Source organism: Arachis hypogaea, chromosome 8, assembly GCF_003086295.3.
Source record: "Arachis hypogaea cultivar Tifrunner chromosome 8, arahy.Tifrunner.gnm2.J5K5, whole genome shotgun sequence".
Taxonomy (NCBI): domain Eukaryota; kingdom Viridiplantae; phylum Streptophyta; class Magnoliopsida; order Fabales; family Fabaceae; genus Arachis; species Arachis hypogaea.
Window position 1 is genome coordinate 7,745,373 of NC_092043.1, and position 17,246 is coordinate 7,762,618.

General features: G+C 34.8%; 2 protein-coding genes and 1 long non-coding RNA gene across 3 annotated transcripts; 1 reads left to right on the forward strand and 2 right to left on the reverse strand.

Annotated features, from left to right (window-relative positions):
- Window positions 1-2,081: 2,081 nt before the first annotated feature.
- Window positions 2,082-10,074, forward strand: LOC112705917 (histone-lysine N-methyltransferase ATX4). Its single transcript, XM_025756939.3, has 23 exons — window positions 2,082-3,891; window positions 4,004-4,059; window positions 4,151-4,364; window positions 4,599-4,718; window positions 4,858-4,926; window positions 5,029-5,097; window positions 5,203-5,294; window positions 5,545-5,640; window positions 5,955-6,090; window positions 6,229-6,331; window positions 6,432-6,531; window positions 6,766-6,890; window positions 7,097-7,242; window positions 7,429-7,533; window positions 7,703-7,767; window positions 7,847-8,057; window positions 8,271-8,357; window positions 8,434-8,490; window positions 8,584-8,673; window positions 9,000-9,086; window positions 9,190-9,264; window positions 9,356-9,456; window positions 9,633-10,074. Exons 1-23 carry the CDS (start codon window positions 2,965-2,967, stop codon window positions 9,721-9,723), a joined length of 3,222 nt encoding a protein of 1,073 aa, XP_025612724.1. The 5' UTR covers window positions 2,082-2,964; the 3' UTR covers window positions 9,724-10,074.
- On the reverse strand, window positions 6,680-10,934 carry LOC140174792 (uncharacterized). Its single transcript, XR_011864510.1, has 2 exons — window positions 10,717-10,934; window positions 6,680-7,280 (listed from the first exon to the last, which is right to left on the reverse strand). It is a non-coding gene; the product is annotated as an uncharacterized lncRNA (long non-coding RNA).
- A 641-nt stretch (window positions 10,935-11,575) lies between these two features.
- LOC112705918 (probable plastid-lipid-associated protein 14, chloroplastic) lies at window positions 11,576-16,239 on the reverse strand. Its single transcript, XM_025756941.2, has 14 exons — window positions 16,024-16,239; window positions 15,233-15,559; window positions 15,094-15,137; window positions 14,932-15,010; window positions 14,736-14,852; window positions 14,449-14,631; window positions 14,248-14,334; window positions 13,867-13,970; window positions 13,700-13,787; window positions 13,316-13,396; window positions 13,148-13,224; window positions 12,801-12,936; window positions 12,588-12,650; window positions 11,576-12,350 (listed from the first exon to the last, which is right to left on the reverse strand). The coding sequence occupies exons 2-14, from the start codon at window positions 15,542-15,544 to the stop codon at window positions 11,694-11,696; spliced, it is 2,028 nt and encodes a 675-aa protein (XP_025612726.1). The 5' UTR covers window positions 15,545-15,559; window positions 16,024-16,239; the 3' UTR covers window positions 11,576-11,693.
- Window positions 16,240-17,246: the final 1,007 nt, after the last annotated feature.

Genomic DNA, 17,246 nt, shown 5'->3' on the forward strand with positions numbered 1-17,246 from the left:
TTTCATCTCATGTCTATGATCACTCTACTCTAAATATCGGAATGCCTTTACAAGTATCAGCCCACCGCTCCAGTCTTACTATCCTACCGAACCGACAGATATCCGATCCACCTTCTTCGGAATAAGCTACTCTCTGAATCATCACGTAAAGTCTTGCACAGTTAGGTAGTAAGTTTCTGGTTTTGAACAAAAGTTAGGTAGTAAGTTAGTTGATAAAAAAAACTTGTTAGCGTCCCTGCATGCAAGTTGTATATAAATAACACGTGAAAATTTTTATAAGCGTTAAGCAATTCAACATTTCAATGCCAATATTCATTTTCTCCTCACTTACTTATCCAAACTCTACATACTCTACATTTTCTGCCTAACCATTCTCTATTCTTCATGAATGCATCTCTACCATTTTCAATCTTGTTTCCTTTCTTCTAACTTGATTCATTTTCTGCTCTACAAATATTCATTTTTCACGTCAAGTTTTTATTAACACAATTAACCGATTAGCTAATTTAGTTAAGTTAAAAATAAAAATACTACCTTAATTATCTTATAAAAAAAAATAAAAAACTAATTAAATTATTGGTTGGTAATTGATAGCTTTGATATGGTAATGACAAATCAGCTTTACGCATATTTATATGGTTCACAAAAAAAATAGAAACTCACGTGCAGTTAATTTCAATAGTTGAAAATCGTTGGATGATTTGACAGATTTGACTAAATTGTCATCTAACGACTCTCAACTATCAACTTCGTATGAAGACAATTGTATGTGAATTTTTACCGAAACCCCTCTTCCCTGCTATTTAAAACCACAAACCATGGCTTTTTGCTCCCATTGCATCATTCAACACATTCACAAGCTCCTTCTACACTGACATGACTCTCTAGTCTCTACACCTTATTTTAGAAAATAAATTCAACGTGGAACTTTTATTTTTCCACAAAAAGTTATTCAACAAAAATAATCACTGAATTATAGATCCAATTGCACATTAAACTTGCTGCACCAAGGTATTGAGACAAAGTAGACCTAATTACAGTTACCTAACATCGTTTATCTTTTAGATTTAATATATATTCTTATTAATTTAGAAAACAAAAGTTCCTCTACTTTACTTGTTTCCCAGAATTTAATATATTAACTTTGCTTAGTTATGGAAAAAAAAATGTTGAACCATTTTAGTCTTTTGGGGATAAATTAACAAATGATGTTATCATTTAGCAAGATAAACACACGTGATTATATTACCTTTCTAATAACAAGGAATGGTGAGAAGAATCTCTTCCATGGTCTTCACGGTGGTCGTGCAAAGAACGAAGCTTTCGTTCCCAAACGGCTAAACCCAAAGGGCGAAGAAAAAATAAAATAAAATAAAAAATTTAAAAGAATATATTATTTATCTTTTGTACATATTAAAAAACAAATAAAATTTTAGACCATTTTCTCGTCATCCATGATTGATACCCGATGTTCCAAGACTCATGATCAGAACCAGATTTTTTTTTCCTTATAAAAATTGAAAGATAACAACACCAACAGAAAAATTGAAAGATAAATTTAATTAAAAGAAGGAAAAAGGTAAAAGCCCACAGATTTGTATTGAATTTAGAAATAATTGGTGAGTGGACTCACCAGAACTCCGTTTACCGATTCATTCACTTCATCTACAGAAAAAAAAAAGAATAACGCACCACCTCATCTTAGATTCTTAGGCCAAAACATCGTTTAATTCCCCCATTAAATGAAATCAAATTATGTCATTGAAGTTACAAACTTTTTGGGGCTGGTTACTGTTGCACGTCGTCCTCTTGAAAAACCTTCACCCCCCACCGGAGGAATGAAGGACAAAAAAGAAAAAAACACTTTCCTTAAATATCTCAAAAAAATCCCATAACCAAAATATTCATTATTCAAATCCAAGGCATGAAGTGAACACAACAATAGTAGTAAAAAATCATAGGACAAAAACTCATGACAACAACAACGTTAACAAAAAGAGACGTGTCTCAAATATATAGACAAGTTATAAATGACGGCGCACACACATTATATAAACTCCAAATTTCTTGGAACAAATTTCAGCGGTGTCATTGTGTGTGTTTTGTTCACTCATATACAAACACGCCATATCCATTGCAAGTTTGAAGCTTTTTGCATTAAAGCTTTTAGAACTTGGTATAATGATGACACCCCTGAAACCCGGCCCAAGATGCCGAACCAGAATGCCATGACCAAGGAAGAAGAAATTGCGGTACCCACCACACGCAAAAAGCGCAAGTTAGCAACCACCTAGTTGCATTCTATAACAAACAAGATAACGCTCAAGAATTCTCTTTCTCTCTCTTAAGTCTTACTCTGTCACCTCTTCCTTTCTCTCTCTAAAAACAACTTCTTCCTTAGTATTACTTACAACACCTCCTTATCCAATCCCATGTTACAATCTCTTTTGTTCAGTCCCATAAAAATTACAAATTACATTGTAATCCGTCCGAGGATTCTTCCTTTCACAAAAATAATAAAACTTTTCCTGTTTCTCTCTCTTCTCTCTGTCTTCTTAGGCAGTTGGTGAGAGAGAAAGAGAGAGAGAGAGAGAGAGAGGTCTTACCGAAAACAAGATCCCTTTTGTCACAGTCTCTCTGCTCATTCGATCTTCCTCGATCAAATTCTTCAACGACGTTCTTAAACTCAAATTCCTTCCCTTTCTGACACCCTTTTATCTTCACTTTCCATTCCACTGCTCAGAATCTCGACTTGCGCAAGCTTCGTGCTCTTCCTTTCTTGCTCTGTTTTTTTTCCTTCGAATACCAATTCGGAGATTAGGGTTTACGTGCCGTCCTCATCGCAGTGCCTCAAGTCCGAAAATTCTCTTTCTGGGGTTATTTAAGTTCGATTTTTGAGGCCACCCGAGACTCCAATTGAATGCGGTGATCGTTCCCTCAGCGAGAAGAGAAGAGAACAAGAGAATGATCATAAAGCGGAACCTGAAATCCCAAATGCCGAGTCTGAAACGGTGCAGACTCAGTGACTCGGTTGGGAAGAACGACGAGTGCTCTGAAACTCGGAAGAAGAGGAAGAAGACCAACAGCAACGGATACTACCCTCTGAACCTCCTCGGTGACGTCGCCGCCGGCGTGATTCCGATGAGTTTACACGGCCTGCTGAGCGCCGCCGGTGTGTCGGAGAAGGGATTCTCCGCTTCGTGGTGCACTGAAGTCTCATGCTCCCCTAGCGGCGAGGTGGATTCGACAAACGAAGGAGGAGGTGGCGGAGTTGGAAACGGTGTCCTTCGTGTCAATAGGAACCGTGCCGGCGGTGAGGTTCAGCGGCCGGCACTGGTTCGAACCTCACGGGGGCGCGTGCAGGTGCTTCCTTCGAGGTTCAACGACTCTGTTATTGATAATTGGAGGAAGGAGAGTAAGAATAACCATGGCAGCTTACGTGATTGCGATTTCGATGATGAAGAATACGAATGCAAGCATGAGAGGTTAAGGTTCAAGGCACCAAAGAATGGGAGGAAATTGAGGAACGATGAAAAAACAGGTCACAAGCATCGAAAGTACCCGGCATTGTGTGATGTTGGAGAGTTAATGAGGGATTGCAAGGATTTTGGTTCGAAGCGGCGTGACAGCGTTTTGGTTGAGGATGAAAATGGGAGGTTTGTGGAGGTGGAAGGAGTTGAGCTAATGGGGAGTAAGAGTGAAGGGCAATATGGTCCAGAAGATTTTTATGCTGGTGATATAGTGTGGGCAAAAGCTGGGAAAAAGGAACCTTTTTGGCCAGCCATTGTGATTGATCCTATGACTCAGGCACCTGAGCTTGTGCTCCGGTCTTGTATAGCTGATGCAGCTTGTGTCATGTTCCTTGGTTATGCTGGGAACCAAAGCCAAAGGGTGTGTGTGAATTGTGAATTATGAACTATGAATCAATGAAGTACCTTATATGTAGATTTTTAGTTAATCTGGAAATTGTTGACTATTAATATTGTTGGTGTTTTTTGAGCAGGACTATGCATGGGTGAAGCATGGAATGATTTTTCCATTTATGGATTTTGTAGACAGGTACGGAGTTGTTGTCATTTTTTTTTTTGGGTTTTCCTGTTGTGGGAGAATCTTTGCTTACTAGGCATGATATGATGCTTGCTTGGTTCAGGTTTCAGGGGCAGTCTGAACTTAGTTCCTATGATTCTTCTGATTTCCAAACGGCAATAGAGGAGGCATTCTTAGCAGACCAGGGCTTCACAGAGAAGTTGATAGCTGATATAAATGCAGCAGCCAGTAATGCCGGATTTGATGATACTCTTCTCAGAGCCCTTCATAGGGTCACTGGTTCAAACCAGTATGCAGGGTATCACTTTCTGAATCAGGTGAGCAGAAACTAATAATATTAACTTAGTTTTCAACTAGAAATTGACATTCTTTAGTCTTTAATCCTTTTCTGGGCTGTAGACCGAAATTTGCTTCTTTTGCTTTGATTATGTAACCAACTAATCATTAGTCATAACCTTGTGCTCCATATTTCACTAAAGTGTAGGGGAGTGAGGAATGCTACTGAAGTTTGGTAAACTTTAAGTATTCATTGATTTGAATTGCCAATGCAGGATTTATTTGATAAGAAAGACACAAGACCCTGTGAAGCCTGTGGATTGCACCTTCCTTTGACAAAGAAATTGAAGGATTTGGCTCTGAATGGCAAATTCCTTTGTAAAACATGTGCTAGGGTTTGTATATTTTGTCATTTCTTCTTCTCACAATTGATGTTTAAATCTGCTATGAAACATGGAAATTGAAGTTCTGTATTTGTTTAAAAAATTGTATATTTTGTGGTCTTTGAAGTCCGTATTTATTTATTTATTGCAGTTAACAAAATCAAATCATTATTGTGGGATATGCAAGAAAGTTTGGAATCATTCAGATAGTGGAAGTTGGGTAAGCTAGTTGGATCCTGATCGGTCATTTTTTTCATCTCAAAAACTATTCGTTTGTAGTATTAATATTTTGTTTCCATTTATGGATTACCCACTAAATTAGGTTCGCTGTGATGGATGTAAAGTGTGGGTGCATGCGGAATGCGGCAAGATTTCTCGAAACCATTTCAAGGTTTGTCCGTTACTCGATATCTTAATATTGTCGTTTCTCAGCATGCAAAGCTCATAAAGTGACATATTGGAAGTTTGCTGATTGGGTATGTTCTGTTTTCCGAAGAATCTTGAGGGCACTGATTATTACTGTCCTACTTGCAAAGCCAAGTTTGATTTTGAGTTATCTGATCCTGAAAAACCACAGTCAAGAGTCAAGTAAGTCTACTATGATTCTGTTGTTGTTTTTTGTTGTTGTTGTTGTTGTTGTTGTTATTGTTATTATTATTATTATTATTATCTCCTTCATCCCTGATTTCTTGCAAGGTTCACATGAATTTATCTATGGGATTCAATCACATCTACCAATTTAGAAGTTCTTTATTTCTTCCCTAACCTGCTATTGGGGGGAAAAATGTCTCATTTTTACTTTGTATTTTTTCTAACCATAATAGAGGCTTTGGTTCAGATCGAACAAAAACAATGGGCAGCTAGGAGGGCTTCCAAATAAGGTCACCGTTCTCTGCAATGGCGTGGAAGGCATATATTTTTCAAGCCTTCACTTGTAAGCATCACTTGTTCATATGTATATGTCCTCTGTTATAATTTTTTTTAAATATCTGTTGCTAATTACTACGTATAACTTCTTATTTGTGAGGTGCGGCAAGTGATAATACATTCATGCCTTTTTCCTTTTCTTGATTGTCAATTAATATTTTGCACATATTTTCTAATAGCTAATGCAACTTATCTCTCAAGCTTCATTAATGGATTTCAAACTCATTGATGCTAATTTTGAATCTGCTGTTGCTATTACTTCTGTATGTAAAATGATTCATTTATTGCTTTTGGGTTAATATACATTTTCCTCTACTTCAGAGTTGTTTGCAAGTGCGGTTTTTGTGGGACTGAAAAACAGGCACTCAGTGACTGGGAACGACACACAGGTTCTAAATTAAGAAACTGGAAAACAAGTATTAGGGTCAAAGGCTCCATGTTACCACTTGAACAGTGGGTATGTATATAACTATTATTTTATTCCTTTTTGTTTGTATAACTACCTATTTTTTGTTACTTTGTTAAAATACTGTTTAAGTGTCTAACCATTCTCTTTTGAAACTAGTAACTGATGCTATGATATTTCACTTCTCAGATGCTGCAATTGGCTGAGGTCCATGCTAATGCTCAAGTTTCTGTCAAACCTAAAAAGCCTTCTCTAAAAGAGAGGAAGCAGAAGTTGCTTGCCTTCTTGCAAGGTACTCTTTTACTCACTTTTTCTGTGCAACTTAATGGTATATTGATAATGAGCTAGTTTCTGGTAATGATGATGGTGCTACATACTATTTTCTCTGGCAGAAAAGTATGAACCTGTTTATGCTAAATGGACGACAGAACGATGTGCTGTTTGCAGATGGGTCGAGGACTGGGACTACAACAAAATTATCATTTGCATCCGGTAATATATGTTTTTCAGTACATCAATTGTTACTTTATTATCAATGTTCAACCCTTAAAAGACATAGGGGTTGGAAGACACTGCTGGATTATGCTTTGGTTTTGACATTTCAGAATTATGCACCTTCCCTTGTTATGCTTCCTTGATCTATTGTCAGAAACTTATTTTTGTGATTGCTGTGTTATTGCTATATTGCATTGTCAGTAATATACAAATTCACTATATATTTTACAGATGCCAAATAGCTGTTCATCAAGAATGCTATGGAGCAAGAAATGTTCAAGACTTCACGTCTTGGGTCTGTAAAGCTTGTGAGACACCTAACATCAAGCGCGAGTGTTGTCTTTGTCCTGTCAAAGGTATGTCTTCCACAAAAATCAAAACAATGATATTTATAAATTTATCACATTTTATTTGTTTGAGTATGCTGTAGAACCACTTCCTGAATCCTTTTAGTCTTTTACCTTGGATTCTAGCATATGTGCATATGCATATAATTGAGTTTGATTCCTTTGACATTATAGTTGCCTGTGATTCAATGTGCTTTCTTATTTTTGGACCCCAGGCGGTGCGTTGAAGCCAACCGATATTGACTCATTATGGGTGCATGTCACCTGTGCTTGGTTTCGACCTGAAGTCTCTTTTCCCAGTGATGAGAAGATGGAGCCTGCTTTGGGTATTCTGAGTATTCCATCAAATTCTTTTGTGAAGGTGAGGTATCTGCTGCATTTACAAAATGTTATGCCTATCTGCAAATCAACATATATAGGGGACCAAAGAAAAAATCACTTTATGGCATTGGTCTTTAACAATTGAGGCTTGAAAAAAAAAATCTTAATATGTTATAATATTTATGTCTCTTGGTCCAGTCTAATAAGATTGTTACTTCAACTTCAGATTTGTGTTATTTGCAAGCAAATTCATGGTTCATGTACACAATGTTGCAAGTGTTCCACTTATTTCCATGCCATGTGTGCATCAAGGGCTGGTTACCGAATGGAGGTAAGGATTCACTAAGATTGAATTGGTTTGTTTAATAGCATATTGTAGCACTAACCATATATTTTGATGACTGATTAAAGATTTACTCAACAGTTATATGCATATATAACGTGCATCAATTGTTCTTGACGTTGCAATATTTTATTGAATATCTTCTCCTTCATTGCAGTTGCATATTTCTGAGAAAAATGGTAAGCAGACAACAAGAATGGTCTCTTATTGTGCTTACCACAGGTAAACCATCCTCCACACAACTTAATCTGAATATTATTTTCAGGTTTTGATCTTAATGATGACAAATTTTTTCTTGCAGGGCCCCCAATCCTGATACTGTTTTAATCATGCAAACCCCTCTTGGGGTCATTTCAACCAAGAACCTTCTCCAAACTAAGAGAAAAACCGGATCAAGGTTAATTGCTTCAAACAGAGTAAAGCAAGAACATCCTCCCATTGATAACATCGAGAACGAGCCGTTATCTGCCGCTAGGTGTCGTATCTTTCAAAGGACAAATCCAACAATAAAGGTAGCTTGGAGAATCATTGTTAATGGTGAAAAAAGTTCATAAGAAAACCAACTATTACAATAACATGATTAACATGCTTCTTGCTTTAATTACTTTGCTTCTATGTTCATAGTGTAGGTTATGTTATCAACTATTGCCTTTATTCTTTTCATTTATTTTGCATTTATTCTTTTCATTTATTTTGCATCTTTAAAATTTTCACATTTTTCTTAGAGAGCGGCAGAGGAAACCGTTCCGCATAGGGTTGGAGGACATCGCTGTCACGCTTTAGATGCGATACAGAAACTAAATACATACAGAGTAAGGCTTCTATCTTGAAAATTAGATGGGATATCTCTTTCTTTCTTTTCAGTTTTCACACCCTTTTCCCTCACAGGCAGTAGAGGAACCTCCAACATTTTCTTCCTTTAGAGAACGCCTTCGCCACTTACAGGTAATTAACTGTTCTCTTTCTTCTTGTGGATTATTTATTTCCTCTCTGATCCATGTTCTAACTTCTTATTTTCGGACACCAATATGATTCCAGAAAACGGAAAACGAACGAGTTTGCTTTGGTAGATCAGGCATTCATGGATGGGGCCTCTTTGCACGCAGAAATATTCAAGAAGGAGAAATGGTATAATCATAAGTGATATATTTTTTGTATTATTTATTTTTATATAATTTTGAACAACCATGAAGTTTTGGGAACCCTCCTAGAAGACCAACTTTGTGACCTTTCCCCATTTCCATAAATGTTTCTCTTGATGCCACTCCTACTAGTTGAGATACATTGAACAATATCTTAAACAAATCTTTGGCTTGTCTAATTGGTTTCACGTTGTTAAAAAAAAGAGTAAGAAAAATTGCAAGTTTGACAAATTTTAATTGCCATATTCCATCCTCTCTTTCCTTGAACAATTTGCAACAACAACAAACTCATGCTTTCATGTTCACATGTAGGTTCTTGAATATCGTGGAGAACAAGTGCGAGGCAGCATTGCAGATTTGAGGGAGGCGCGCTATCGGTCCGAAGGGAAAGATTGCTATGTGAGTGAATTCTTCCTCTTTCATTTGCCTACGAAATTTTTTTTTATCAACAATTCATTATTCATATTTGTTCTTAATTGTCTTGATCTCTTATTTTATGCAGCTGTTTAAGATAAGTGAAGAAGTGGTGGTAGATGCCACTGATAAAGGGAATATAGCCCGGCTAATCAATCATTCTGTGAGTAAACCTAAGCTTGAATCAATTTTTATACAACATTAATCTCCCTCATTAATGGATATTCATCTTACTATTCTTTGGTTTCGTTCAGTGTATGCCAAATTGCTACGCAAGGATCATGAGCGTTGGTGACGATGAGAGCCGGATCGTACTCATTGCTAAGACAAACGTATCTACCGGCGACGAGTTAACGTATATATCGATCCGTTCCATTTTTATCTCTGTAATTCATACATATAATTATTAGGCTAGATTGCATACTTTACACCCTTTTCTACACTATGCGTTATCTATACCAAACTGCCTTTTTATTCATCCATATATCCCATTTTGTTTTAAGTTGATGTTTGGTTGATTGTTTTGTGCAGATATGACTACTTATTTGATCCTGACGAGCCTGATGAATTTAAGGTCCCATGTCTATGTAAAGCTCCAAATTGTCGAAAATTCATGAATTAGAAAAAAGGATTATACAAATGAAGACATGAAGAAGATGACATGACAGAAAGCATTGTTTCTTCTCCGCAAGGAGCACTAACCAATCCCTCTTACACCGGGGAACTCACAATTACTCAACACCAAAAGCTGTAATTTTTTATTTTATTAAATCAAAGACATAAGGAAAGAAAAATGATAGTGAGAAAAAAAGTAGTTGTTTTTCTCTTTTCCCCTCTCTTAGTAGTTAGTAGTGTTTTTTTTTCCTAATGTCCTAATAATAAAAGCCACAGATTTTTTCCTAGCACCTGCCATCTTGTAAATATGACTAGATATTACTTATTATCTTCTTAAATTTAATTTAATGTTAACCAATTTCTTCTCGGTGTATATTACAAGATGGTTTCCTATTAATCCAAATAGAAAATTTTATATATTAGTAAGGATATGAGATTGAATCATCAGTATTCTTAAATAGAAAGATAAATTAAAAAAAAAGGATTTTGCAAATTTTATTAGAAGTTTATGGCATTTATAAAAGATTTTATAAGTTTTAAAATACTTATGTATCATATTGTTAAAAAGAAACATGGAATGACAAAAACTGACCACGTTGGGGTAGAAGCTACGGAAGTTATAATCTAAGCTGAGCAACCCTTCCCTAAGAATTTCAATGGAAGAATTACCTTGTAAAACACTTCGGAGTTTTGAATCTCAGATTTACTAATCATTATTTATTTTGGTGGTGATAATTGGCAGAGTTTAAAACACTATAATTTTATTTCACAATTCGAAGCAATCTCGCAACATAATAATCGTTTCAATCACCACATAGTTAATTTTTTGAATTAGGTGATTATGATAATGGAGGAAATCTTTTGTTGTTCAATAAAATTGCAAGATAAAATAAAGTCTTAAAAAATCTATAAGGGTACCATGGATTTAAAGAGAAACATGAAAATCTATTAGGGTTAGGTTTAGCATAGTAACAAGAAACATGAATTTAAAGAGATGTACCTGTTGCTGGTTGAATTAGAATTGGAACTTGTTAACCACCACCAACACACTCTTTCAGTCTTTCGCCCTTCTCCAACATGAAATAAAACGTGATGTTATTATTGGACACACAAAAAAGGGGTTTCAACTTTCAACTTCTCAGTTCTCACATGTTTTTCAATCTAACCATTTCTCTTGTTTGTCAGAATAATACGAGGGTTCAATTTATGGAAAAGGCCATTATTTAAAACTTGATGACTGGTCTTAATATTAATAGTTAGGATATTTTGATTAAAAAATAGCTTCAAAATAATATTATTTATTAATACCTGGGAAACATTTCTGTAGCGGCCATATTATATTATGGAAAAGATTATTATATGAGTAAAAAAGGTTTACATTTACCAAATATATAATATGTTAATGCTTTTTATTCTGGGTGAAACTTATCACATGTACAGTTTCGGTGACCGGTTTTGTTTCAAAAAGACAAAACACTTCAAATGATGAAAGTAGACATGGTAAAGTTTTCTATGATTGGCCTTTCTTTTTTTTGTTTCAGTAATATGAACTTTTTGTTTTTATCAGTAATACGAGTATCATTTTAGTAATTAACTCTGTTATATAACAAAACAAGCAAATCCATCAAGTACTTTTAACATTATTGAATGACAATTCCTCTTTTTTTCCTTATCTATGTTGGTTTGGTTGCTAGGGACTCTGAATGTAGTAAACTAGTAATTGATTCTTCAATTATTTCATATTTATCATCATCAAGTACTTTTTAAGTTTTAACAATTCCTTATCTAAAAGGCTAAACTGTGATAATAAATAATAGCTAACTTGACTAAAATTATTCTACATGTAAAGACCAATCATATAGAGGAAACAATTATATATGGACAATACGTTTCAGAAGATCACAATGGACTATTCTATAAACTGAAAAGAAGCTATATACATAAATCATAATGATGAATCTGCTGCTATATTAACATCTAATGAGAATTATTCTTATCTACAAAAGACCTTGAAAATAGGAGTGCTGATCCATTAACCCCACGAAGCACAAGCATCCTGGAGTCCACATAAGTTCCACAGACAACCTTAGACAAATCAAACATTTCTGGTGGGATTTGTGTTCTTAGTTCTTGAAGCACATTTCGTGCCATATCAATGTCTCTATTTAATGGATCGTCAAGATTCATAGTCACATCAACGTCACTTGAAGTAAGCTTTGCTGCAGGAAGACTTGATGGAAACTCCTTGAATGGTGTTATTTTTTGCCATTTTTTGCCGGTGAATTTCTGAGCTAAAGCCTCCTCACTACCAAAAGGGCCAAAAAAGAACTTCTTCTCTGTTGTCTGGTCTTGCTTCAGATATAACCGTCTCCCAGCTCTTAGCATAAATGAAGAATTCACCTGTAATCTCCCGGTTTTGCCAGCTTTGTCGTGCGGCCAGTCCTGGCCAATCATGACGGAGAAACTAATGTCAGAGACAAAAGAAAGATTGGCCTTCATCTTTGATTCTCTTGTCACCGTTAAATGCACATCTCCGATGAGTACACGGGCAGGAGGTTGGCGAAGGGTCAGTCCTACATGCCTCCCAGTGCAGTACAATAGACGCCATTTGCCTGGAAGCAGCTCCAGCCAGTTCTACTCAAATGAATAGTTAGCCTTTAGCATAATATATATATATACAAAATCCATGACAAGTTTTAGGTTCTCCTGATTTCAACCCTCCAATTAATTGGATCATTCGGCAATGCCAAATGGTGGAGGCTACTTACTTGGATCATTTGCTTTTGGGGTTGGGGGGTAAATTAAAATGCAGGAAAGAACGCTGAAGAGTAGAAATATACAAAAAAAAAGGTTATTAACCACAGAATTTACCTTCGGCTTTGGATGAGGATTCAACATCTCCATTAAGTCAATGAAGTGGGCAAGTCTACTACGCTAAAAATAAAAACATTGAAACACATGTAAGTTGACTCCGTAGACATAACACCAATAACAATAAAAACTCTTTTATAGTTGTACAAGGATCCAAATATTCACTATTCGGGTAAAAAGGAGAAAAAGTTGCATGTCTCATTGCATGAATACCTGAGGCTGACGATAAATGTATTCCTCACTGATACGCATTGCAGTAGAACCTAGGCCCCATCGGATAATGTCCATTGACGGAACTACACGCCATCTTGGACCACAAAGAAATGGGTGTCTTAGAGCATGCAAACAACTGTACCACAGTTAACATTATCCACATTAGAAGTAGTTTTAAACCAAGTTAAAATCAAACTACTAGCTCTATGAAAATGAAATTTATGTCTTCATGGCCCTACACTTTTCTATTATGAGGGTCTTACATGTATGTCTCTGGTTCATGTCATACAGATTCAATAAAGATTTTAAATTGTCCAACATGGCAGAATTGTTGATTAAATTATTACCTAATCCTTTGTGAAGGCTTGTTTGCAAGCAATAAAGACAAAAGGTGCCAACCAGCACCCCAGTTCCTATCAAGTATCTGTATCAAAACAATATTAGGAAGTCATCAGAAAACACAAAAAACAAGATTAAAACTTTAAACTAACATCACTAAAGAAGCATAAATTTACTTGTAAGCCAGCATTTCCATTTGGGGAACTTCTGCCAAGGATTTCTAACATAAGTTCTCGCAAACATGAAGGATCATATCCCTAAAATTCAAAAGATACATATCACGAACTGTTAAATTGAGAGGTACACCAGTACTAGTTTTCTTATTGATTTTTTATTAACCTTCCAACCACCACTAAGTTTAACTAATGCACTATCTCCAAATTTCTAGTACAAAGGGCAAAAAGAAAAAGAAAAAGTTCTGTACATGTTAGTTTGAGGTAAGGTCGTTAGTTTTTTTTTTTTTAAATTATTACTTCAAAAGAAAAGAAAAGGTTGAGCAATTTAGAATTGGTCAAGAACTTAAGATGATAAAATCAAATAAAAAGTTTAGCTTCCAATACCTTTGTGAGGAATAATTTGAACTTTGCAAAGATCGAAGGATCCATAAGCTCCCTCATCACCATTTTAGCCATTATGAAACCCATGCATCTATGCAACACAGATAATACAAATATTATATAGCTGAACACCATCCTTCACTAGCCCGTGAAAATCCCCCAAGGCCTACCTCATGTCAAATGCAATCATCATCTGCCGCCGGTCCATGTTGTCCATCGAATCATTATTTGAACCATCCTCATAAAAGTCGGCAGCATTTCCCAGTATACCTACCTGGTAAACAAACACTAAAGATAAATCAAACACATGAGGAAAGGTTAAAACAGATTCTACAGCATTTCCAATTTATTATAGCACAGGTGGTTAACCAAAATTGTTATAATATGATTATTTCCTGTGATTTGCAGTACAATAATTTACAAACTAGCTGCTAAAACAAAAATCTAGGACTATATGATGTATATAACATTCTTATTAGCAAACAGCAGAGCTAATTCACAAAACTACAGAAATGAATGAAGAAAGGATTCGTAACAATAATAATTCTTACTTTGATATGTCTGTCCACTGGGCTTATATGCACATTTTCTAGCCTCAACTCTGTATGGGCAAGACCATGACTATGCAGGTAATTTACCTAAAATATATTAACAATAGAGGAAAATATCATTCCTGCTATGACTATGTAGAATATACAAAAAGTACTGTTTAGTAAAGATGCGTCCCATTCAAGAGAGTATAAAAATTGTACCCCAATTAGAAGATCCCTCATCAAGATCCGTATAAGTCGCAATTGCCTAGAAACAGCAGGACCTCCGGTTGTGTCTTCTCCCACCTTCCTAACAGACTCTTCATCCAGTGCAAGAGTGGCCTCTAAAGTTGGGAGCCAATCAGACTGCTGGAGCCAGTGCCTCAAGGAAAAACTACCATGATACTGCAACGAAAATTTATTAAAAATACTGAACGTTCAGTCTGCATTCTTGGGACAAGTGAAGAAATACTCAAACTAGTAAATAAATCTTAAAGACAAGGACCTACCCCATGGACTAGGATAAATGAACTACTACCACCATTTGCAGGCAAAGAGATGTACCCATGAACATGCATGGAGTAAGAATGATACAGAAGTTTTCGGCGAACCAGCTTCTTCAATACCTGGTAGACGCCACAAAAGAAAACTTAAGTACATAAGACATGCACGGATATATGATGAAACATAACCGTAATAAACTACCTCTATTGCTCGTTTGCCTCTACGCTGAGCTTGGGCACTGGAAAGCTGTCTAAGTACAACTCTTGTGTTATACAGAGGGCTGCAAAGGAAAATTAATGGATATAGATATCATCAAAACTAATCATATTCCCTTTCAGTGAAAGAAATAAAGAACAAACTTACCTACCGCTATCTTTCACCTTGGCTTCGAAAACCACCTCATCTGCCTACAACAGAATTCACAACAATCAGACCAGCTTGTGGGGGAAAAAGAGGGCATTCTGGTCAGGAAATAAGATAAAGGCATTTTCATATTTCATACCCGCCCACCAAGGCCGATGCTAACACGATCCAAAATCTTAAAGTCTGACATTTTGAATCGTATAACATGATCCAGCTCCTCCTCCTCCAAGCAAACTGATAATGCACTTTCTTCCTGTGACTCCATAGCAGATGCAGATGCAGCTTTCTTCAGTGATGAGCAGCATATTCCCTTGTGCCTCCTTCTCCTGACCAAATAAGAGCTCTGTCCAGTAAAACGCAGGGGTATATGTCCAATAAGTCTTGTCGACAAATTTCGAGCCGAATTACTCTCCAGAATTGGGTTAAACCCAGTTCCACAACAAAGTGCCATTGATCAAACCTATAACTGGATAGCAACAAAAAAACATGAGGGTATCCATCTACAAAACTTCAAATTAAATGTAACTAACATAAAAAGAACTAACTTTACAATTTACATCGTGTTTAACAGTCAAAAGATATAAACAAAGTTTACATTTCCCCGATTTGATAGAATAGTGACATAGAAAGAGACCAAATACTGCTCCATTTTGTACGAACATCAAAATTAGTTTCAACTTTCGATCTATTTCCAACATTTCAGGAGCTAAACTAAGATCTATTTCTTTTTGTTTGTTTCCGTCTCCAATGATGAAAGGTAGTTACGTGTACGTGTACAATTACAAGCAGTTAGCTACATCAAAGCAAGGAGTTGGTGAATTTTAACTACTTCAGATTGAAATTCAAGTTGTTGAACATTAAGATCATAAGTTCGTAACAGGAAAAGAAAAAGAGAAAAGGAGGAAGGAGAAAATCAGGAAGTTAGTTTACCAGAAAGAAGAACGAATTGAAGCCCAAGAAGAAGAAGACGGTAAATGAATTCATAGATATAGAGAGGGAGGCGCGTGGGGATTGCGTGCGACGGAACGCTGAAAACGTTTTGCCACGAGTTTATCGCATGTCAACGTCTGCCTCCCCAAATATCTCTCCATCCATTTTATCGAGCTAACGATGTATAATAAAATGGTTATTAAAATTTATTAGGATAGAATGTAAATATAAGTCATTAATTTTAGTATAAAAATAATATTTTTATTTTATTATTATTATTATTATTGATATTTATTTAAATTAAAATTTTAATTTTAAGTGAACGAGTAATAACATAAAATAGGAATAGAATTTAGATTTCATCTTAATTTTATTTAAAAGTTTAAATTTTTCTAAAATTTAATTCTACCTATTTTGTCTCAAATTGAGAATTGTTTAATCTTAACTCCATCTGTATTTCTACATCCAACTATATTAGCATTTTTTTAATTAAACATAATATTTATAAACATACTAATAAAATAAAAAATATAAAATTAAGTACATATTAAATTAAAAACAATAAATTATAATAAACTTTATTTTTAAATTACAAAAAAAGAATGTGAGTTTAATTTTCATTAATTTTATTTATATATATAATAATTTTTAATTACATATTATAATATATTTAAAATGTAAATTGATGGAATTAGATTAAGGGTTCGTTTGAAAAGTTTTAAAAGTAATTTTTTTGAATTTTTAATTTATAAAAAATAGTAGTATTAAAGTCTGATAGAATTGTCAAGATCAAATTGTAACTTTTTAAAAAATTATTTATAAATTTATAAAGAATTTAAAAAATAATTTTTTTATAATATTATTATTTTTTATCACATTTTTATAAAATAAATATTTTTAAAATTAAAAATTTAAACACAAAATAATTTATTTATAAACTATTTTTAATATAATTATTTATGATTTAAAATATATTATTAAAAAATTTAATTAAACTATTTATCCAAATTAAATCTAAGTATAAATCTGTCTCCGATCATTATTCGTAGCTTAATTTGCTCTCCTTTTAACTATCAAATTGTTAATTGTTAATCTTATCGGAACAAATTGAATCGAATTACATACCCAAAATATAATTAATCTTGCCCGCTCTGGTAATTACATGACCGAACAGGGGACGATGACAAAAAATGAATCTACCACGTTTGTGGATCAAATTCATT